At 43.3% G+C, this 24,469-nt stretch overlaps 1 protein-coding gene across 2 annotated transcripts in view; it reads left to right on the forward strand.

Moving 5' to 3' along the window:
• Positions 1-399: 399 nt before the first annotated feature.
• The window catches only part of LOC121571108 (mitogen-activated protein kinase kinase kinase kinase 2), a 28,827-nt gene continuing 4,757 nt past the window's right edge, over positions 400-24,469 (forward strand). For both annotated transcript variants that reach the window (XM_045221795.1, XM_045221794.1), the window contains exons 1-22: positions 400-602; positions 6,891-6,948; positions 7,603-7,693; positions 8,281-8,345; positions 8,449-8,504; positions 9,651-9,698; positions 9,810-9,852; positions 10,064-10,136; positions 10,516-10,647; positions 11,265-11,327; positions 11,522-11,603; positions 17,011-17,121; positions 17,347-17,425; positions 18,680-18,738; positions 18,897-18,949; positions 19,235-19,273; positions 20,523-20,556; positions 20,690-20,852; positions 23,099-23,277; positions 23,834-23,875; positions 24,145-24,229; positions 24,303-24,382. In XM_045221795.1, the coding sequence (XP_045077730.1) occupies positions 507-602; positions 6,891-6,948; positions 7,603-7,693; positions 8,281-8,345; positions 8,449-8,504; positions 9,651-9,698; positions 9,810-9,852; positions 10,064-10,136; positions 10,516-10,647; positions 11,265-11,327; positions 11,522-11,603; positions 17,011-17,121; positions 17,347-17,425; positions 18,680-18,738; positions 18,897-18,949; positions 19,235-19,273; positions 20,523-20,556; positions 20,690-20,852; positions 23,099-23,277; positions 23,834-23,875; positions 24,145-24,229; positions 24,303-24,382 (1,731 nt within the window). In that variant the 5' untranslated portion in view covers positions 400-506. The remainder of the gene's footprint in view (positions 603-6,890; positions 6,949-7,602; positions 7,694-8,280; positions 8,346-8,448; positions 8,505-9,650; positions 9,699-9,809; positions 9,853-10,063; positions 10,137-10,515; positions 10,648-11,264; positions 11,328-11,521; positions 11,604-17,010; positions 17,122-17,346; positions 17,426-18,679; positions 18,739-18,896; positions 18,950-19,234; positions 19,274-20,522; positions 20,557-20,689; positions 20,853-23,098; positions 23,278-23,833; positions 23,876-24,144; positions 24,230-24,302; positions 24,383-24,469) is intronic.

Here is a 24,469-nt window from a genome sequence, read left to right on the forward strand (position 1 = left end):
GAATAAATGGAAATACTGTTTCACATGTCATAATGCCGTATTCATAGATGTCTGGGATGTACAGTGTGCATCTGCTAGTCTGCTTTCCTGAGCTGGAAAATTATGTCATGCGAAAATATTATAAGATTTGGGATTTGATCACTTGACTTGGATACACGACGGTGCCTAATCAATCAAATGTATTTATAAAGCACTTTTTAACATCCGCAGATGTCACAAAGCGCTTATACAGAAACCCAGCCTAAAACCCCAGGTGTGGTTTGGCTAGAATAAGATGGATGACTGGAAAGAAGAGTGACATTTGTGGTGTCTGGTGACCTAATCAATACCTATACTGTGTCGGGCTATTAGATATATTTGTCTGTCAGAAGAATCGTGGTGTAGTATTGCGCTCCAGGGTTTACTGCAACTATACCGCGCGTCCAGTGGTTGATTCGCTGTATGTATTGTTATCATGAGTGAATAGAAACGTGCGTGAGAGACCAGACGCAGTTCAGTCTGCAAGCATGGATACCACTATTGGAGTCTCGTTTTTGGACCCGTTGAATGATTACGAGTTAATTCATCGTATTGGGACTGGCACGTACGGAGACGTGTTCAAGGTGAGTCCTGAGTGGGTAAAATGTCAGCTCGGCTTGGAGACAAGCACACATATGCGTTTTAATAGGCTCCATATGGGTTAGGTTGTTGCGCGGTTGACTTGTCAAGTCACGTAGCCTAGCTGTTTGAAATATTGTTGGACTTTATGTTGACAGGTTACAAATGTAAAACTGCATAGAAAAGCTACCATACTTTTTTATCAATGTGTCCTTTCTCTCAAATGTAATCAAACTTTTACGCACGAATTAACATAATATAGGCTACAATGTCAAACTGTATTTATTACCACAACATATAATAAGGGATATGCAGGTAAGGTTGGCCATATGGCGCCCCTGCCTACCGCTATTTGAGAATAATGCGGGTATAGGAGAGATACAGTACGTGCCCACATGTTAATGATGCTCGGTGCCTATAATGCCCATACCACTGGCAGTAGTAGTTCTTCTGCTGATCAGTATTCATAATCAGGCTGGGATGGCGTCCGGGCTGGCCTTTTAGTCCAACATCCATCAGTACCCTTAAAGGAACATTTAAAAGGGCTCAAGACATTCCATTCCGTTGTATTAGACCTGCTATACACATTTTATTAGCTCTCCTCTCAGCAGTACTAAAAAGCTCTCAGCAATACCTTTATTCCTTGCTGCTATTGTGACAGAAGAATAGCCTGTTTCATAGATCACCTTTTAAGTCAGGTGGATGCTACAAGATTTCAAGTCTGAAGGGCACTGTGACTTTTATCAGCACTGTTTTATGTATCTTGGCTATCGACGCCTAATTTGTTGAAAGGTCTTTTTCGATCAGTCTCTTCTATTTTGACTTGGTGATTTGAGCTGCAGGAAACAAACAACCTGTAATCCCACCCTGAAAGTCTCATTCATGCATCCTGCGAGAGAGACAGACTCAAATCGTTGTGTGCCTCTCCTCCCCTACCCGAAACATGTCCTATCCAATAAGCTACAAATGTAAACAGACACACAATGGACAACATTTACTTTAAAACACAATTATGTTCACTTTTGGGCTAATGATTTATGAACAATTCAAAATATCCCTTAGAAATGTACTTTGTTTCTCTCAGTCTCAAAGTTATGGAATGTGCACCCCTGCCAATGGCTGTCATGCCATAGCGACATGCCCGGGCTGTGCCTGCCTGCCTGCCTGCTGTGAATGAGGAAACTGTTACTGTCCCACAGACAATGGCCTGTTGTCACCTCCCACTACCTCACCGTACTCCTCTTCTCCTCCACTGTTCTGTTTCTCCAGCCTTAGTGTAGCTGCCTGGAGGTCAGGGGTCAAACCACTGGCCCTGTGACCTAGTGGGCTCTCTGACTGTGTGAACATTCAAGGTGACCATTGTTCACAAGATCCACGAAACTTCTAGCTACTCAGCTGAGGGCTCAGTTTTCAAGTGTGTGACCTTTTGCGGCTATGTAAATAATAGAAAGTATGTCACTCACCGCATAGTCAAGAATGGTTAGATTTCCTGATAATCGCAAAGACCCCATTAGGTGGTTTCTTTTATGAGTGAATAGTTCCTTTTGTCTTGTATTCTGGTGTGGATGAGGTGTACGTACTTACATTCATATTTATATACTTGTTATGACCTGACTGAGATTGCCTGAGGTTCGATGGTGGGGGAAACCCACAAAACAGAAAAACGTTTCACAAACCAGCAGCAGCACTGTATAGCCCAGTCACACACACACACACACACACACACACACACACACACACACACACACTACCATTTGGGCTGTTGCTGCAGTTGTGGGCCTATCTATCTCTCACTGAATATCATTAATGATTTGAGGCCAGTTTAATGCAACACGCATCTGAAATGATAATACGGAAAAGCTCTGTGTTTTTGTTGTATGTAATTTCCACTCTGATTCAATCAAGCTATGTGAGAATGAACTTTTGGAACCTTGATCAAAGTGGTGGTGAAGTTTTCTTTTCATTCCCATTGTCTGTAACTCTATCCCACAACAAACTGTTATTTCAGGCTGGCCAGTGACGAACCTTAAAGAGACATTACTGTCACTTTAGTCACAGGAAGTGCTCTGGTATAACAGTGGGGGAAAAAACAGGAATTCGGTGTAGCCAAGCATCAGGTTTTGTTTACAGGCAACCTGATGGCCCTTAGGCTGATTCTATGCTTGTTTTTAATAGGTAGAGCTAAGGACCTTAAAACCTGACTTCACTTCAACGTTTGACCTTTCTGAAAGAATGGGAGCAATACATATTTACAGGATAAACCAGGAGGAAATGATGGACGTTGTAAACAACATCCTTTGGATTCAAAAGCAGGGACTTTTCCCTCAGCACTTCTTACGTAACGGCTGATGTCCCAATATAAACCATGTCGCTGACCTTGACACTTAAGGCTCTAGGTCTGTCATAAGCGTCAATACAGGACCAAGATCAAATCCTACTACACTGGCTTTGATGCTCATTGGAGGTGGCAGGGCTTGCAAACTATCACGGATTACAAAGGGAAACCCAGCCGCGAGCTGTCCAGTGACGCGAGCCTACCAGACGAACTAAAAACCTTCTATGCACTGAACCATGCATGAGAGCACCAGCTGTTCCGGATGACTCTGTGATCACGCTCACCGTAGCCAATGTGAGTAAGACCTTTAAACAGTTTAACATTCACAAGGGCGGATGGATTTACCAGGACGCATACTCAGAGCATGCACTGACCAGCTGGCAAGTGTCTTCACTAACATTTTCAACCTCTCCCTGACCCAGTCTGTAATACCTACATGTTTCAAGCAGACCACTATAGTCCCTGTGGCCAAGAACGCCAAGGTAACCTGTCTAAATGACTATTGTCCCGTAGCACTCACATCTGTGGCCATGAAATGCTTTGAAAGGCTGTTCATGGCTCACATCAACACCATCATCCCAGACACCCTGGAGAGCTTCAAGTTCCTCGGTGTCCACATCACTAAGGACCTATCATTGTCCAAACACACCAACATAGTCGTGAAGAGGACATGACAACGCCTCTTCCCCCTCAGGAGGCTGAAAAGATTTGTCATGGGCCCTCAGATTCTCAAAAAGTTATACAGTTGCACCATTGAGAGCATCTTGACTGGCTGCATCACCGCTTCGTATGGCAACTGCTTGGCGTCCGACCACAAGGCGCTACAGAGGGTAATGTGTACGGCCCAGTACATAACTGGGGATGAGCTCCTTGCCATCCAGGCCCTAAAAATGGTCTCTCAAGCTGTACCAGAGTGCCAAGTCTGGAACCAAAAGGCTCCTGAAAAAGCTTCTACCCCAAAGCCACAAGACTGCTGAACAGTTAATCAAATGGCTACCCAGACTTCTTGCACTGGCTCTATGCACACTCACTGGACTCTACCCACACACTCACACATACTACACTGACACACCAACACACACACACACACTCACACACTACATACGCTCACACACACACAACATTTTCCCACATTTTGTTACACTACAGCCTTATTCTAAAATGTATACAATAGTTTTTTCCCCTCATCAATCTACACACAATACCCCATAATGACAAAGCAAAAACCGGTTTATAGGCATTTTTGCAAAATTATAAAGAAATAAAAAACGGAACTCTCACATTCCCATAAATATTCAGACCCTTTACTCAGTACTTTGTTGAAGCATCTTTGGCAGCGATTATAGCCTCGAGTCTTCTTGGGTATGACGATACAAGCTTTGCACACACCTGTATTTGAGGAGTTTCTCCCATTTGTCTCTGCAGATCCTCTCAAGCTCTGTCAGGTTGGATGGGGAGTGTCGCTGCACAGCTATTTTCAGGTCTCTCCAGAAATGTTCAATCGGGTTCAAGTTCGGGCTCTGGCTGGGCCACTCAAGGACATTCAGAGACTTGTCCCGAAGCCACTCTTGCTCTGTCTTGGCTGTGTGCTTAGGGTCGTTGTCCTGTTGGAAGGTGAACCTTCGCCCCAGTCTGAGATCCTGAGCGCTCTGGAGCAGGTTTTCATCAAGGATCTTTCTGTACTTTGCTCCGTTCATCTTTCCCTCGATCCTGACTAGTCTCCCAGCCTCTGCCGCTGAAAAACTTCCCCACAGCATGATGCTGCCACCACCATGCTTCATTGTAGGGATGGTGCCAGGTTTCCTCCAGACATGACGCTTGGCATTCAGGCCAAAGAGTTCAATCTTGGTTTCATCAGACCAGAGAATCTTGTTGCTCATGGTCTGAGAGTCCTTTAGAGGCCTTTTGGCAAACCAAGTGGGCTGTCGTGCCTTTTGCTGAGGAGTGGCTTCCGTCTGGCCACTCTACCATAAAGGCTTGATTGGTGTAGTGCTGCAGAGACGGTTGTCCTTCTGAAAGGTTCTCCCATCTCCACAGAGGAACTCTGGAGCTCTGTCAGAGTGACCTTCAGGTTCTTGGTCACCTCCCTGACCAAGGCCCTTCTCCCCCGATTACTCAGTTTGGCCGGGCTGCCAGCTCTAGGAAGAGTCTTGGTGGTTCAAAACTTGTTCCATTTAAGAATGATGGAGGCCACTGTGTTCTTGGGGACCTTCAATGCTGCAGAAATGTTTTGGTACCCTTCCCCAGATCTGTTCCTCGACACAATCCTGTCTCGGAGCTCTACGGACAATTCCTTCGACCTCATGGCTTGGTTTTTGCTCTGACATGTACTGTCAACTGTGGGACCTTATATAGACAGGCGTGTGCCTTTCAAAATCATGTCCAATCAATTGAACTCCAATCAAGTTGTAGAAACATCTCAAGGATGATCAATGGAAACAGGATGCACCTGAGCTCAATTTCTAGTCTCATAGCAAAGGGTCTGAATACATGTAAATAAGGTATTTACATTTTTTATTTTTTAGTACATTTGCCAAAATGTCTAAAAATCTGTTTTGGATTTGTCATGATGGGGTATTGTGTGTTTTAGAATAAGGCTGTAACAAAATATGGAAAAAGTGAAGGGCTCTGAATACTTTCCGAATGCACTGTACGTACACACATGCATATTGACACCACACAGACACACACACTTAGATACTCTTTCACACTCTTCACATACGCTGCTGCTGCTACTCTATTTATTATCTATCCTGACTGCTTAGTCACTTTTACCTCTACCTACATGTACATATTACCTCAGTTACCTCAACTACCTTGTAGCCATGCACATTGACTCTGTACCGGTACTCCTTGTATGTAGCCTCTTTATAGTTATTTTATTGTATTACTATTTCCTTTATTTATTTGATTTTGCAAATATTTTCTTACTTTTTAACTCTGCATTGTTGGGAAAGGGCTCATAAGTAAGCATTTCACGGTAAAGTCTACACCTGTTGTATTCGGCGCATGTGACAAATACAATTTGATTTGAGGGTGCTACTTCGGACGCACCCTGGGACTGTGTAGAACAGACAGACCTCTCACCAACAGACCTCTCACCAACAGACCTCTCACCAACAGACCTCTCACCAACAGACCTCTCACCAACAGACCTCTCACCAACAGAACCCTCACCAACAGACCTCTCACCAACAGACCTCTCACCAACAGACCTCTCACCAACAGACCTCTCACCAACAGACCTCTCACCAACAGACCTCTCACCAACAGACCTCTCACCAACAGACCTCTCACCAACAGACCTCTCACCAACAGAACCCTCACAAACAGACCTCTCACCAACAGACCTCTCACCAACAGACCTCTCACCAACAGACCTCTCACCAACAGACCTCTCACCAACAGACCTCTCACCAACAGAACCCTCACCAACAGACCTCTCACCAACAGACCTCTCACCAACAGACCTCTCACCAACAGACCTCTCACCATCCAGCACACCCTGTCTCCTGCTGTTGTATCAATCCAAGGTGAAGCTGAAGGTCAGAGATAACAGGTGACCAGCCGGGCCAGAAAACCAGGAACAAACTAATATTGGGTCTTTTATCATCAAGATGGCTGACTATGGGGTTTGGGTCTTGGATGGATGCCCAGGGCTTCCTATAGTGATGTGAGGAATGTGGCAGACCTCCAAACAGAGATGAAAATGCATTTAGAAACAAGCTAGAGAGAAAACAGATAATAGACTGTTGTAAATAGAGCAATTGCAAGGAGTCATCAGCAAGTTGATGCAATAGCCGTAAGGAAACATTGATTACTGTTGGTTTTGTTCCACTCTAATGGTGTCTAGTGCTGACTAATATATGGCGTTCTGTAGCCTGTATACTCTGTAGCAAAGTTCACAGGAAAGTTCACACTAGTAATCACTCACAGCTAACTTTACCCTTTCTTTCAGGCTCGCAACATCAGGAGTTCAGCAATGGCAGCCATCAAAATAGTAAAACTGGATCCTGGTAAGTGAACAGCTCAGTGTTGTCAGACCTGTATTATGGGTAATTTCTTGCATGTTTTGCCTTCATGCATACTTTGTGTAGTTATTCTTAACTATTTTTAAACAATCTATTGTGTGTGTGATACAGTGAGTTAACTACTACTAGTATTAGCAGCAGCAGCAGTAGTAGTAGTAGTTCTAGTACTACTAGCAGCAGTAGTAGTAGTAGTTCTAGTACTACTAGTAGCAGTAGTAGTAGTAGTTCTAGTACTACTAGTAGCAGTAGTAGTAGTAGTTCTAGTACTAGTATCAGTAGTAGTAGTAGTAGTAGTAGTAGTAGTTCTAGTACTAGTATCAGTAGTAGTAGTAGTTATATTAGTAGTATCAGTAATAGTAGTAGTTCTATTACTAGTATCAGTCGTAGTAGTAGTAGTAGCAACAATAGTAGTAGTAGTAGTAGTAGTAGTAGTAATAGTAGTACTAGTAGTAGTAGTATTAGCAGCAGTAGTAGTAGCAGTAGCAGCAGTAGCAGTAGTAGCAGCAGTAGCAGTAGTAGTAGTAGTAGTAGTAGTAGTTATAGTACTAATATCAGTGTTAGTGTTGAGATGTCAGGAAATACATTGCCTAAATCTGTGTGTCTCTGATTGGTCACGTGACCTGCATGCTCTCTGTTCAGGTGATGACATCACATCCATCCAGCAGGAGATCACTATGATGAAGGAATGTAAACACAAGAACATTGTGGCCTATTTCGGCAGCTATCACAGGTACAAGAACATTGTGGCCTATTTCGGCAGCTATCACAGGTACATGTTTAAGTTTCATGAGAGTCCACGTCCATCCATGGAATTCCTTGGATTGTGAGTGTTCTTGGATGTGTTCTTTGATGTGTCGAATTCCACTATTATCTCAAACAGCCACTACTAGGACACAGAATGCAACATTCTCTCCCACACCACAGATAATATAGCGCTCAAAATGAAGTTGATACATACAAAAAAGTTATGTTGTTGATAGAGGTCACTAACAAACACATAGGGAGAAACATACAATATGCACGCGCACACATACACACACACACTGTCACTGACTTTAAAATTGATTTAGCTCAAGGTTTTCTCCTTTTTAGGGTCGTTACCTCTGTAACATTTCAAGATCAGATAATAATGTGATTTGTTTGGATTGTAAAACTCTTCGACTCAGTTCTCTACCGCCAAGTTCTCAGAAATCTGTCTAAAAATGACCTATAATCCATATTTGGATGTAAACACCCTTTTTTAGTCTGGAAAGCCAAAGGAACAGAAGGCAATGACAAAAGACTGATAATAAAACTGTGTATCTCTAATTTTTGCAGGAACACTAAATTATGGATATGCATGGAGTACTGTGGAGGGGGGTCGTTACAAGACATTTACCACGGTACGCACAGCTAAAACAGAATTTACCTGACTTGAAAGTCATCGATGTTCCACCCTCCCTTATATGTGCCATTAATCTCAGGTCTCTACTGGTATTTCCACAGTGACTGGGCCGTTCAAGGAGAAGCAGATAGCCTACATCTGCAGAGAAACCCTCCAGGTTAGTCAGTCATATAAGATATGAGCTCTGTCACTTTCCTAACTGGGGGATACAGTCACAGTATAATCACACGTCTTTCTAACCACAGGAAAGCGATGCATCAAGTTTCGTGGCACCACACACAGCACAGCAACATAACATTACCTCCCTTATTCATGTCAGCAGTTTGTGTTTGTTGCCAGGGCCAGCTCTAGCCTTTTGGGAGATTTGGTTAGACTAACCTACCAATCAAAAAATGTTTTGCTGACATGGCTAATTGAGTGACTGTCAGTGACTGGCTAAACAAGTGAAAAACCTCTGATGCACAACCAAATTTCAAATGCACAACCAAAACTCTTAACAGTAAGTTGAGACCTAGACTGAGTTCCCCAAAAATATGTATTTTTTTTTGTAGGGGAGGTCGGGGGCCCACTATGGGCCGGGGGCCCTAAGTGACTGGCTATGTTGCTTATGCCTGGAGCCAGCCCTGTTTGTTGTGTTGCTTATGCCTGGAGCCAGCCCTGTTTGTTGCTCACTGTTGTGTTGTGACTGGCTCCATAAAATCAAATCAAATGAAATTATATTTGTCACATGCGCTGAATACAACAGGTGTAGACCTTACAGTGAAATGCTTACTTACAAGCCCTCAACCAACAATGCAGTTTTAAGAACAAATAAGTGTTAAGAAAGTATTTACTAAATAAACTGAAGTAAACAATAAATAAATAAAAATGGAAAAATAATAATTAAAGAGCAACAATAAAATAACAGTAACGAGGCTGCTTGTAGGGAGAGATGGGCAGTATTTCTGTTACGTCTATTTGAAATTAGTATTAGTATTTCAATTACTTTTGATTATTTTGTAGTTTGTCTTTCAGTGGCCTGAACTACAGTCCAATGTATTTTGTAACAAGATACTTTAAAGAGCTGTATTTTGTATTTTCTAAATACTTTTCAACAGTCTTGATAGAAAATAATATAGGGTCTATTTCTATGTATTGTAATTCAATACAATACTTAGCAAAAGTATTTTGTATTTTATTTTGATACATTGGTCTTTAGGATATTTTGGAATTGTATTTTGTATTTTGTATTTTTTTGCCCATCTCTGCTAATGATGAGGTTGAGAGATTTGTCAAGCTGATTCTGTGTTTTTTTTTTTGACAGGGTTTGTACCACCTGCATGAGACAAGTAAAATGCATAGGGACATAAAGGTATAATTTTGACATAGCTGTATGTTATTGTTGTCAGTCTGTGGCTCTTCGGTCTTTATATCTTTGTGAGCTTGTGTGTGTGTGTGTGTGTGTGTGTCCATCTGTCTATAGGGAGCGAATATCCTCATCACAGAACGAGGAGACATCAAACTGGGTCAGTGAACATCTATTCTATACCATCTATCATACACACACACACACACACACACACACACACACACACACACACACACACACTGTCTGCGAAAACTTTGAGGTTAACTAGCGTGCTAAAAACAAACCACTCATAAGACATATTGGATTCTGGATTCTGTCTCCCTCAGCGACTAGACTGTCTCTCACTCTCTGTCTCTGTTTCCCTGTAGCCGATTTTGGAGTTGCTGCAGAGATCAGTGCTTCTGTAGCCAAGAGGAAGTCTTTTATAGGAACACCCTACTGGTAAGATAACTGAACTCAAACCACGACCTTCAACGTTATGACTCTAATTGAAAACATATATACTTCCTGCTTACTTTCACCGTATCAGTTAACTTCTTTATGCAGACACTGATTGGTCTGTTCATTATGCAGACACTGATTGGTCTGTTCTTTATGAAGACACTGATTAGTCTGCTTTAAGCAGACACTGATTGGTCGGTTCTTTATGCAGACACTGATTGGTCTGGTCATAGTCATACATGTGTCTTCTAACAGAACAACTTTCAGGATCATTATGAAATGATAATATTTTATATACATGCTCATGACAAGTCTTACAATGCATTATAACTATTATAATACTAATTTCATCTGGCTGGTATTTATGTACCCATGCCAGGATGGCACCGGAGGTGGCAGCAGTGGAGAAGAAGGGCGGGTACAACCATCTGTGTGACATCTGGGCAGTGGGCATCACGGCCATCGAGCTGGCAGAGCTCCAGCCGCCAATGTTTGACCTCCACCCTATGAGGTGAGACACAGACACAGGCACAGGCACAGACACAAACACAGACACAAACACAAACACAAACACAGACAGAGAGACACAGACACAAACACAGACAGAGACATACAGAGGCACAGACACAGACAGAGACACAGACACAGACACAGGCACTGGCACAAACAGAGACAGAGACAGAGGCAGACAGAGACACAGACAGGCAGAAACAGATCCAGATATCCAGGCAGAAACAGGGACACAGACTTGGCTCCATACCAATCCCCTCTGGACTCTAGCCTTAACCTCAACAATAAATAGTTTCCATTCTATCCCTTTTTCCTTCACTCCTTTAGATCCAAAAAAGTTGGATAAAAGAGAGAGAGATGAAGATAGATATGTGTTATGTGGGTTTTCCACATACCTCAATATGGTATAATAGCTTGGTGTGTGACTCAACTATTTCCCACACTTTGGTAGCACATGTGTTTGTGCTTCAGACAACCCCCTCTGTAGTGCTCATTGTTATGCCAAACATGTCAGCGAATGACAAAGGAGTTGGCTTAAGCACATTATAAACAGATCTCTACAACCAGGCTAGGTTTTCCACCGTGTTGACATTTCAAACTATTAAAACTGTGTTCCAGAGCCTTGATGTTGATGTCAAAAAGCAGCTTCCAGCCTCCCAGGCTCAAAGACAAGACCAAGTGGTGAGATGAACATGATTACACCGTATTCCCAAAACAATTCAGACATCTCACAATGCATCATCTGTGCCATACCTGTACTCTAAAAGCAGCCTCCTGACACTAGACTGTTCTTTGAACGAGGCATCCATGTCCTCTAGGATGGGAATGTGTTTCTGCTGTCTCATCTCTCTCGCCCTCCCCCTCTCTCTCTGAAGGTCTGCAGGGTTCCAGAGCTTTGTGAAGATGTCCCTCATTAAGAACCCAAGGAAGAGGCCGTCGGCCGAGACCTTACTGCAGGTACACTACTGTGCACTCTGCTCAACTCTCTCTTTCCCTGAGGCATTATTAATTAAGCAATAAGGCACGAGGGGGTGTGGTATATGGCCAATATACCACGGCTAAGCGCTGTTCTTATGTACGACGCAACGCGGAGTGCCTGGATACAGCCGTTAACCTTATTGCTATTATAAACTGGTTACCAATGTAATTACAACAGTAAAAATGAATTTTTGGTCATACCTGTGGTATATGGTCTGATATACCACAGCTTTCAGCCAATCAGCATTCAGGGCTCAAACCACCTGGTTTATTTACATTTACATTACATTTACGTCATTTAGCAGACGCTCTTATCCAGAGTGACTTACAATAAGGAACAGCCCCTGAAAGACAATCAATACTCCCCATTGTTATAGACAGAGCCTCTGGGGGCGCCGGAGAATGGCTGCCGTTTTACGGGCTCCTAACCAACTGTGCTATTTTGTGTGTTTTTTTCGCATTGTTTGTAACATATTTTGTACATAATGTTGCTACTACCAACTCTTATGACCGAAAAGAGCTTCTGGATATCAGAACAGCGATTACCCACCTTGAACTGGACGAAGATTTTTTCTTTAATGAGTCCGACGGGAAGGATATACTGCTTCTCTGAGACCAGGCCCAAATCCCCATCATTCGCGTGAAAAAAAGACAGAAATACAGGGAGTGGAGATCGGGGTGCCTTGTGAGAATATGTCGGGGAGTTGATAACCCTCCTCTACCATCCGTTCTATTGGCCAACGTGCAATCATTGGAAAATAAACTGGATGATCTCCGCTCGAGACTAGCCTACCAACGGGACATTAAAAACTGTAATATCTTATGTTTCACCGAGTCGTGGCTGAACGACGACACGGATAATATTCAGTTGGCTGGGTTTTCCGTGCATCGGCAGGACAGAACAGCTACGTCTGGTAAGACGAGGGCTGGGGGTGGGTGTCTATTTGTCAATAATAGCTGGTGCGCGATGTCTAATATTAAGGAGGTATCGAGGTATTGCTCGCCTGAGGCAGAGTACCTCATGATAAACTGTAGACCACACTATCTACCAAGAGAGTTTTCATCTATATTTTTTGTAGCCGTCTATTTACCACAACAAACCGATGCTGGCAGTAAGACCGCACTCAACGAAATGTATAAGGCCATAAGCAAACAAGAAAATGCTCATCCAGAAGCGGCGTGCCTAGTGGCCGGGGACTTTAATGCAGGCAAACTTTAAATCAGTTTTACCTAATTTCTACCAGCATGTCACATGTGCAACCAGAGGAATTAAACTCTAGATCACCTTTACTCCATATACAGAGACGCATACAAAGCTCTCCCTCGCCCTCCATTTTGCAAATCTGACCATAATTCTATCCTCCTGATTCCTGTTTACAAGCAAAAACTAAAGCAGGAAGTACCAGTGACTCACTCAATACGGAAGTGGTCAGATGACACGGATGCTACGCTACAGGACTGTTTTGCTAGCACAGACTGGAATATGTTCCGGGAGGAGTATACCACCTCAGTCACTGGCTTCATCAATAAGTGCATTGACGATGTCGTCCCCACAGTGACCGTACGTACATATCCCAACCTGAAGCCATGGATTACAGGCAACATCTGCACCGAGCTAAAGGCTAGAGCTGCCGCTTTCAAGGAGCAGGACACTAATCCGGATGCTTATAAGAAATCTTGCTATGCCCTCAGACGAACCATCAAACAGTCAAAGCTTCAATACAGGACTAAGATTGAATCCTGCTACACCTGCTCTGACTCTCGTCGGATGTGGCAGGGCTTGCAACCTATTACGGACTACAAAGGGAAACCCAGCCGCAAGCTGCCAAGTGGCGCAAGCCTACCAGATGAGCTAAATTACTTTTATGCTCGCTTCGAGGCAAGCAACACTGAAGCATGCATGAGAGCACCAGCTGTTCCAGATGACTGTATGATCACGCTCTCCGTAGCCGATGTGAGCAAGACCTTTAAACAGGTCAACATTCACAAGGCCGCGGGGCCAGACAGATTACCAGGACATGTACTCAGAGCATGAGCGGACCAACTGGCAAGTGTCTTCACTGACATTTTCAACCTCTCCCTGACCGAGTCTGTAATACCTACATGTTTCAAGCAGACCACCATAGTCCCTGTGACCAAGAAAGCGAAGGTAACCTGCCTAAATGACTACTGCCTCCTAGCACTCACGTCGGTAGCCATGAAGTGCTTTGAAAGGCTGGTCATGGCTCACATCAACACCATCATCCCGGAAACCCTAGACCCACTCCAATTCGCATACCGCCCCAACAGATCCACATATGACGCAATCTCAATCACACTCCACACTGCCCTTTCCCACATGGACATTAGGAACACCTATGTGAGAATGCTGTTCATTCACTACAGCTCAGCATTCAACACCATAGTGCCCACAAAGCTCATCACTAAGCTAAGGACCCTGGGACTGAACACCTCCCTCTGCAACTGGATCATGGACTTCCTGACGGACCGCCTCCAGGTGGTAAGGGTAGGCAACAACACATCTGCAACGCTGAACCTCAACACGGGGACCCCTCAGGGGTGCGTGCTAAGTCCCATCCCGTACTCCCTGTTCACCCACGACTGCGTGGCCAAGCACGACTCCAACACCATCATTAAGTTTGCTGATGACACAACAGTGGTAGGCCTGATCACCGACAACGATGAGACAGCCTATAGGGAAGAGGTCAGAGACCTGGCATTGTGGTGCTGACAACAACCTCTCCCTCAACGTGAGCAAGACAAAGGAGATGATCATAGACTACAGGAAAAGGAGGGCTAAACATGTCCCCATTCACATCGATGGGGCTGTAGTGGAGAGGGTTGAGAGTTTCAAGGTCCTCGGTGTCCACATCACCAACAAACTATCATGGTCCAAACACACCAAGACAGTTGTGAAGAGCGCACGACAACACCTTTCCCCCTCAGGAGACTGAAAAGATTTGGCATGGGTCCCCAGATCCTCAGAAAGTTCTACAGCTGCACCATCGAGAGCATCCTGACCGGTTGCATCACTGCCTGGTATGGCAACTGCTCGGCATCTGATTATAAGGCGCTACAGAGGGTAGTGCGTATGGCCCAGTACATCACTGGGGCCAAGCTTCCTGCCATCCAGCACCTGTATACCAGGCGGTGTCAGAGGAAGGCCCAACAGTCATAGACTGTTCTCTCTGCTACCGCACGGCAAGCTGTACTAGAGCGCCAAGTCTAGGTCCAAAAGGCTCCTTAACAGCTTCTACCCCCAAGCCATAAGACTGCTGAACAATTAATCAAATGGCCACCCGGACTATTTACATTTACACCCCTTTGATTTTACTCTGCTGCTACTCGCTGTTTATTATCTATGCATAGTCACTTTACCCCTACCTACAGTTGAAGTCAGAAGTTTACATACACCTTAGCCAAATACATTTAAACTCAGTTTTTCACAATTCCTGACATTTAATCCTAGTAAAATTTCTTAGGTCAGTTAGGATCACCACTTTATTTTAAGAATGTGAAATATCAGAATAATAGTAGAGAGAATGATTTCTTTCAGGTTTTATTTCTTTCATCACATTCCCAGTGGGTCAGAAGTTTACATACACTCAATTAGTATTTGGTAGCATTGCCTTTAAATTGTTTAACTTGGGTCAAACGTTTCGGGTAGCCTTCCACAAGCTTCCCACAATAAGTTGGGTGAATTTTGGCCCATTCGTCCTGACAGAGATGGTGTAACTGAGTCAGGTTTGTAGGCCTCCTTGCTCACACACACTTTTTCAGTTCTGCCCACACATTTTCTATAGGATTGAGGTCCTTAAGCCATTTTGCCACAACTTTGAAAGTATGCTTGGGGTCATTGTCCATTTGGAAGACCCATTTGTGACCAAGCTTTAACTTCCTGACTGATGTCTTGAGATGTTGCTTCAATATATCCACATAATTTTCCATCCTTATGATGCCATCTATTTTGTGAAGTGCACTAGTCCACCCTACAGCATGATGCTGCCACCCCCGTGCTTCACGGTTGGGATGGTGTTCTTCGGCTTGCAAGCATCCCCTTTTTCCCTCCAAACATAACGATGGTCATTATGGCCAAACAGTTCTATTTTTGTTTCATCAGGCCAGAGGACATTTCTCCAAAAAGTACAATCTTTGTCCCCATGTGCAGTTGCAAACCGTAGTCTTGCTTTTTTATGGTGGTTTTGGAGCAGTGGCTTCTTCCTTGCTGAGCGGCCTTTCAGGTTATGTCGATATAGGAGTCGTTTTACTGTGGATATAGATACTTTTGTACATGTTTCCTCCAGCATCTTCACAAGGTCCTTTGCTGTTGTTCTGGGATTGATTTGCACTTTTCGCACCAAAGTACGTTCATCTCTAGGAGATGCGTCTCCTTCCTGAGCGGTATCACGGCTGCGTGGTCCCATGGTGTTTATACTTGCGTACTATTGTTTGTACAGATGAACGTGGTACCTTCAGGCGTTTGGAAATTGCTCCCAAGGATGAACCAGACTTGTGGAGGTCTACAATTTATTTTCGGAGGTCTTGGCTGATTTCTTTTGATTTTCCCATGATGTCAAGCAAAGAGGCACTGAGTTTGAAGGTAGGCCTTGAAATACATCCACAGGTACACCTCCAATTGACTCAAATGATGTCAATTAGCCTATCGGAAGCTTCTAAAGCCATGACATCATTTTCTGGAATTTTCCAAGCTGTTTAAAGGCACAGTCAACTTAGTGTATGTAAACTTCTGACCCACTGGAATTGTGATACAGTGAATTATAAGTGAAATAATCTGTCTGTAAACAATTGTTGGAAAAATGACTTGTGTCATGAACAAAGTAGATGCCAAAACTATAGTTTGTTAACAAGAAATTTGTGGAGTGGTTGAAAAAATAGTTTTAATGACTCCAACCTAAGTGTATGTAAACTTCCGACTTCAACTGTACATGTACAAATTACCTGAACTAACCTGTAGCCCCGCACATTGACTCGGTACCGGTACCCTCTGTATATAGCCTCGATATTGTGATTTTATTGTGTTACTTTTTATTTTATTTTTTACTTTACTTTATTTAGTACATATTTTCTTAACTCTATTTCTTGAACTGCATTGTTGGTTAAGGGCTTGTAAGTAAGCATTTCACGGTAAGGTCTACCCCTGTTGTGTTCAGCACATGTGACAAATAAAATGTGATTTGGTCTAGAGCCTCTGTCTGAGGTGCTAAAAGCATAGCGATCCTAGGATCCTGTCTTTATTTCTATAGGTGCCCCTAATAGGGGCCCAACAGCTGAGAGAGATCAAGGAAACTAATGATGAAGTGATTTATTGATGTAGTGCCACATAAAAGCTATAGGTCATTAGCTGTATCTCTTGTTGTCTTACCAGCACCCGTTTGTGACCCAGTTGCTGACCCGTAACCTGATTATTGAGCTGCTGGACATGGCCAATAACCCTGACCTCCACTCCACACACAGCAACGATGACAACGATCTGGAGGTGAGGATAGGTGACCATAGACAGACACACACATGCAAGTATGCAAGTATACACGCCGAATGCACACGCACACACACACAAAACACACACACACACACTTGCTTTGTAACACATGGCTCTCTCAGGAACATTGCTTGGTCCTAGTGTGATTTCTTCTGTGAGTGTATAACGGTGTGTGTGTGTGTGTGTGTGTGTGTGTGTGTGTGTGTGTGTGTTTGTCTTTAGAATGGAGAAGCTGCTCCTGATAAGATCCAGTCTGCAGGGAAACACCTGCCTGCAGAGAGGTCTCTGTCTGAAGAGCAGTGTGAGTCTTCAAATCCCTATACAATTCGTACACTGAAACCCCATCATCAGTCCACACAACGCATCATCACAACAATGTGTGAAGAGGTTAAAGAAGTACTCATGCCCCCATATATGCAAAACTATCCTAATGAATAATGTCAATGAGGGCCTTCTGCACTGAACATCTGAAGTGTGGTCTGGCTATTACTGTTGATACGGTACATCTGCCCACGGCAATTCAAGTGATCACTCATCTATAGTTAGGGAGGGGGCGTGTATGTGTGTTGATTGTCGATTGTGTGTTTGTGTGTGGGTGTGTGTGTGTGTGCGTGCGTATCTATCTGTATGTCTGTGTGTTCGTGGAGAGTTGAGGTCAACATCACCCTTACTGGCCTAATGTGTGGAACTGGGGCATATGGAGCAGGACACAACACAACACGCTTGGGCTCCTGACCTCTGTGACAAGAAGCCCATTGAGACTTGGAGGGGGAGATGAAGTCACCAAGTCACCCAACACAGAGAGGTCACTGTCCTGCACACGCACATGGCATGTTCCCTCTCTGTGGTCCTCTGACGTGCCCACACGTGAGGAGTGGACCTGGGGGGTAGAGGTGGGGCAAGCGAGGAGGGGGGACGAGGGGGGACTGAGGAACTATTGTTACATATCCTAGTCATTTAGCAGACGCTCTTATCCAGAGCGACTCACAGTTAGCGAGTGCATACATTTTCCATACTGGCCCCCCGTGGGAATCGAACCCACAACCCTGGTGTTGCAAGCGTCATGCTCTACCAACTGAGCTACAGGAGGCCCTATCAGAGAGCTTACAGCATACACAGGGTGTGGTGACGGTGGACAATGCGCCCACTCTGCAGCAGCCAGGGACAAGACAGCATATATTTAGACAAGCATGTCAACACGAAAACAAATACATGGTGGTAGTGGAGAGGGGTGTTGTGAGTCTTCTTGTATGGGCATCCCTATGGGTTTTCTGGGGTGAGAGGTAAAGATGACATGGTATTACTGCAACACAGTGATATGGGCTCAGTATGAGACTAGTTTACCAATCGATCTGAATACGTAACAAGTGATGATAAGCAGACAGTGGGATAGCAGGTCAACCTGGATTTTATCCAATGGCATTGATAGTAAATTCGTCACATAAAATGATCATGCCATATTATAAAATATGTTTAGTCTCAGCAGTTATTAAATACATACATTGTATTTAAGTGTACATTTCCCTCATGATTAACTTAGTTGTGTGTCCCTTAGTTGACCAAGTGAAGTTTGGGCCTCTGTTGAGGAAAGTGACAGAGCCTTATCCTGATATGGTGAGTCACATTTCTTTCCTGTGTTTGACATGTTGGGGTTAAAGGTCAAGTCAACATAGAATGGCTATTTGGGGAAGTGCGATTGGGAGATGTATGAGTTCTATTGATAGGGATATTATGGATGCGTATGTTGTTGATGATTCTTCGTAATATTTCAGCAAAGCTCGTATGAAGACGATTGGGACGTCTCAGAAGATGAAACTGAGTCACCGTAAGATGCTCCTCTTCCACGGTTTACTATTGGTAGCATTACGTCAAACAAACAATATTAGTAGCATTATCTAAAATCTACTGTCAGTGTATGTATGGACATGCACCTGATGTCCCCACTAGAGCAAGTTCACAGGAGAACAATAATGGGAAATCCTCTCAATCCATAACAGAGAACACTAGATCCAACCCTCCCATTGTCACAGAACAGACGGTGCTCTGTCACGTCATGTACTCAGAACTAGTGGCTCGATAGAGAGATTAACATCTTGTCTTCTTGTTTCAGGAGCCTGTTGGAATGTGTGGAGGAAGCTCTGCAGCTGAGGTAGGGCAGCAGAGCCCCCATTGTAAAAACACTATTCAACAGTATTCTACCCGGCGACAACGCCTCTTATCAAGGAAGCTGTGGAAGTTTGTTTAATCACATTGAAATGAATACCTTTTGAATACTTGACATTATCTGATAAAGAAGTAAAGCATATTTGATCACTGATTATTATTGTTGGGTATGCATATTTGAAATTCATTGATCCTGCCCTGGTCTAAATCTTGGCCTATTAAGAGCCAACATAATTGTTGTTGTTTTTTGTTGTTGTACTTTTTACCCCAATTGGTCGTTACAGTCTTGTCCCGTACGGACTCGGGAGAGGCGAAGGTCGAGAGCCATGCGTCCTCCGAAACACGACCCTGTCAAGCCGCACTGCTTCTTGACACAATGCTCGCACCAATGTGTCGGAGGAAACACCTTACAACTGGCGACCGAATTTAGCGTGTATGCGCCCGGCCCTCTACAAGGAGTCGCTAGAGTGCGATGGGACAAGGACATCCCTGCCTGCCAAACCCTCCCCTAACCCGTACAACGCTGGGCCGCCTCACAAGTCTCCCGGTCGCGGCCAGCTGCGACACAGCCTGGGATCGAACCCGGGTCTGTAGTGACGCCTCTAGCACTGCGATGCAGTACCTTAGATCGCTGCACCACTTGGGAGGCCCAGAGCCAACATAATTGAACCCTTTACCATTGTAATTAAAGAAAATGTCCATAATATATCTGCAGTAATAGTGGAATGATAGTGTTTCACAGTATTACTTACCCGCCAGTGTTGTGATTGGCTGTGATATTCGCCTATTGATTTCTCCCGCCGGGCTGGCATCTGTTGTAAAAATGGGAAAGCTGTTCTGACTTTGTGGCTGGGTTATCTTGTGGAAATCGCTCTGCCATTTCCTGGTTGCTAAAATTAGACACTGTTCGCTCAATTTCAGTTTATGTGAGAAAACACACACAGAATAGTGTAGGGAATCATTGTACCATCTAAATCAATGTGAAATATATTTTCAAAAACCACAAATGTTGTTTTTCCAGCTGTTTGAAGCTGGTGGACCAAAACCGAAAGTAAAAGGCTCAAGCACAAGTCTCCGCCATGTTACGGGGAAATTGAATGCGGGGGAGGGGGGACATTTTTTTGGAATGCAGCCTAGTGCTGTTGCAATTCACCTAGCTTCCACATAGGGGAGAAATTCAGAGAATTTCTATGTGTAGTACCTTTAACATTACCATTGACAATTTCTTCTTCCAGGAGCTTAACCATCAAGAGAGCGCCATCTACTGGCGTAAGTATCAATAACAGAACACCAAGAAAGTGTAATGCAAGATATGAAGATAAGAAGATAATCCTTTATACCTTTCAGCTATTTCCTATTGCATTATGTGATGGTGTTTTGTCTAATGATTCTGGTTGTGTAGGGGGCTAAAAGTGGGAGTAAGAGCGGGTTATTCAGCCCTTCCACAGCCTCCCTGCCTGCCATCAGCTCTTTTTGTCCCACGATGGAGGACAAGGACCTCACCCTTGGCCCCAGCTCCAGCCTGGGGCCCGACTCCACTCGCACACCCAACAACTTCACGTCAGGTACGGAACATCCACACACAGAGTCAATGTTTACAGGTTATATGTCAAGCTGTCATGACAACTGATTTGGTTCTGGGTGCCTTCAGAAAGTATTCACACCCCTTGACTTTTTCCATATTTTGTTGTGTTACAGCCTGAATTTAAAATGGATTAGATTGAGATTATGTGTCACTGGTCTACAGACAACACCCCATAATGTCAAAGTGCAATTATGATTTTAGAAATGTTTACAAATTAAAAAAAATTAAAAGCTCAATGTATTGAGTCAATAAATATTCAACCCTTTTGTTATGGCAAGCCTAAATAAGTTCAGGTGTAAAAATATGCTTAACAAGTCACATAAGTTCCATGGACTCACTCTGTGTGCAATAATAGTGTTTAATATGATTTTTAAATTACTACCCCATCTCTGTACCCCACACATACAATTATATGTAAGGTCCCTTAGTCGAGCAGTGAATTTCAAGCACATATTCAACCACAAAGACCAGGGACGTTTTCCAATGGTTTGAAAGAAAGGCACCTATTGGCAGACATTGAATATCCCTTTGAGCATTGTGCAGTTATTAATTACACTTTGGATAGTGTATCAATACACCCAGTCACTACAAAGATACAGGCGCCCTTCCTAACTCAGTTGCCGGAGAGTAAGGAAACCGCTCTGGGATTTCACCATGAGGCCAATGGTGATTTTAAAAGTTACAGAGTTTAATGGCTGTGATAGGAGATAACTGAGGATGGATCAACAACATTGTAGTTACTCCACAATACTAACATAAATGACAGAGTGAAAAGAATGAAGCTTGTACAGAATAAAAAATATTCCAAAACATGTATCCTGTTTGCAATAAGGCACTAAAATAATACAGCAAAAAATGTGGCAAAGAAATTAACTTTAGCGTTATGTTTGGGGCAAATCCAACACAACACATCACTGAGTACCACTCTTCATATTTTCAAGCATGATGGTGGCTGCATCATGTTATGGGTATGCTTGTCATCGGCAAGGACTAGGACATTTCTTTGGATAAAAATAAACGGAATAGAGCTAAGCACAGGTAAAATCCTAGAGGAAAACCTGGTTCAGTCTGCTTTCCAACAGACACTGGGAGACAAATTCACCTTTCAGCAGGACAAATACCTAACATGCAAGGCCAAATATATACTGGAGTTGCTTACCAAGACGACATTGAATGTTCCTGAGTGGCCTAGTGACAGTTTTGACTTAAATTGGCTTAAAAATCTTTGGCAAGACTTGAAAATGGCTATCTAGCAATGATCAACAACCAACTTGACAGAGCTTGAATAATTTTTAAAAGAATAATGGGCAAATATTGTACAATCCAGGTGTGCAAAGCTCTTAGATACTTACCCAGGAAGACTCACAGCTGTAATCGCTGCCAAAGGTGATACTAACATGTATTGACTGAGGGGGTTGAATACTTATCTAATCAAGATATACCGTATTAGTGTTTTGTTTTCCATTCATTTAAAAAATGTTTTAGAATTTTTCTTCCACTTTGACATTACAGTGTATTTTGTGTAGATCATTGACAAAAAATGACAGTTAAATCCATTTTAATCCCACTTTGTAACGTAACAAAATGTGGGAAAAGTCAAGGGTTGTGAATACTTTCGGACGTCTGTTAATGTCAATATTTGTATTGACAACAGAATTACTGTTCCATATTTGCCTAGACAGCAGTATATTCTAATGCGGCAGGTATCCTCGAGGTTAGAGCGTTGGGCCAGTAATTGAAAGGTTGCTGATTCAAATACTGGAGCTGTGCCCTTGAGCAAGGCACTTAACCCTAATTGCTCCAGGGGCGGTGTACAATGGCAACCCTGGCCGTGACCCCACTCCCTGCGGGTGTCTCAGGGGGAGTTGGGATATGAAGAAAACTAAACATTTACATTACAGACTTGTGTGTAACAGGAAAAATAGAAGCACCCCCCAAATTATTATCTGCATGTTTGTTCTCTACCTATATAGTACTCTAAATACCTCAATTAATGTTGTTAAGTTCAAAATAATACAACAAATAAATAGCTGACACCGTTCAAACCAATGAGGGTTCGGAACTTTAAAGCCAATGATCTCAGAATCATCTTGTTGCAGATATGTTCAATTATATATCTTCGTTGTGTTTTAATCCAAATCTTGATAGATTTTTCCATCTATGCTAGGATCGACAACCCGTTTCAACATGAACAATGTTTTGTCCCTCCTTCGTGTGGTTCTCCAGTCTTGGCCAGGTGTTCTGCTACTCAGGACATCAGCAGACAGTGGTGTAGTAACCCCAGTGTTTCTGAGGGGGGCGCCGTACAGGCAGAGAAGAAGAAGACAGGAGGGGTGACCTCACCTAGTAGGGAAAGCTCTCTCTCTCTAGAGTGGCGCACACTAAGGAGGAAGATGGAGGACTCTGTGAGTTTCAAACACAGGGCAATGTTGCCTCACTACATATCTGTACATAGCCTCATATCCATGCTGTAGATGTTGACGCTGGAGAATGGCATTGGCAGTTGGCCTCAACACATAGTATGGATTTGAGGCTACCAGTAGACGGTAGCCTCAACCAGTACATAGCCAGTACATAGCCAGTACATAGCCAGTACATAGGGGTTCAATTCAATGTGAATTCAGACACTTTCAGGGATTAAGTTGTAAAGTGCCATTCATTTTTTGATTGGAATTTAAACTCACTACCTGAACTGACTGAATTGAAATGGAATTGACACCAACCCTGGTACTGACAGAAAGTGTGGGGTTTGTTAACCTAATAACATGTTTCAATACATTCTGCTTTATCCTCTTTAATAAACCATCCTTTTGTTACATTTAATGTAGGAGGACAGAATTCAGAGATGGCCAGATCCTATGGCGCTGCTTTGTGACATGAATTTAAACAACATCCTCATTTGAACTACACAGTTATCCCTCTTTTTTGTTGTTGTTGTGTTTAACCCTGTTTAATTTCTAGAGAGCTGATTGTCATGGACTCCCTCCTACCCCTCAAGTTCATGTAAGTGCAGAGATCTAGTCTAACAGCATGTGCCCTACAACAGTACAAGGAAGCTGATGCATCAATAACTAACACAATTTCCACATGCTTATGAACAGGCTATGTAGCTAATGGCTATTGGTCTCACAAATGCTTGATGGAATGCCCACTACAACAATGGTTTGCTAAGATGGACATTGGACAAATTATACTAGTCTAACCATGCCTATTTTACAGCAATGTAGAATTAGTTATCATAATAATAAAACGTGTATTGTTTTGTTTCATAGATGGGTGCCTGTTTCTCTAAAGTCTTCAATGGTTGTCCTTTGAACATCCACTGTGCTATCACCTGGATTCTCCCTAAAACTAGAGGTAAAGAACGGGTTAAAGAGGTTAAGGTAAGGTCATTACACATGGCCATGACATTATCTTATCTCTTCCTCAGATCAGTATCTTATACTGGGGGCAGAAGAGGGTGTCTACACACTCAACCTCAATGAGCTCCATGAGGACACTCTGGAGAAGGTAACGGTTCATATATTGATGAATGTGGGAAAGTATGAATTAATGTGGGTAGTCTGTGTTGAATTCCAGAGCATACCACTAATACTA

The sequence above is a fragment of the Coregonus clupeaformis genome, chromosome 8 (assembly GCF_020615455.1).
Source record: "Coregonus clupeaformis isolate EN_2021a chromosome 8, ASM2061545v1, whole genome shotgun sequence".
NCBI lineage: Eukaryota > Metazoa > Chordata > Actinopteri > Salmoniformes > Salmonidae > Coregonus > Coregonus clupeaformis.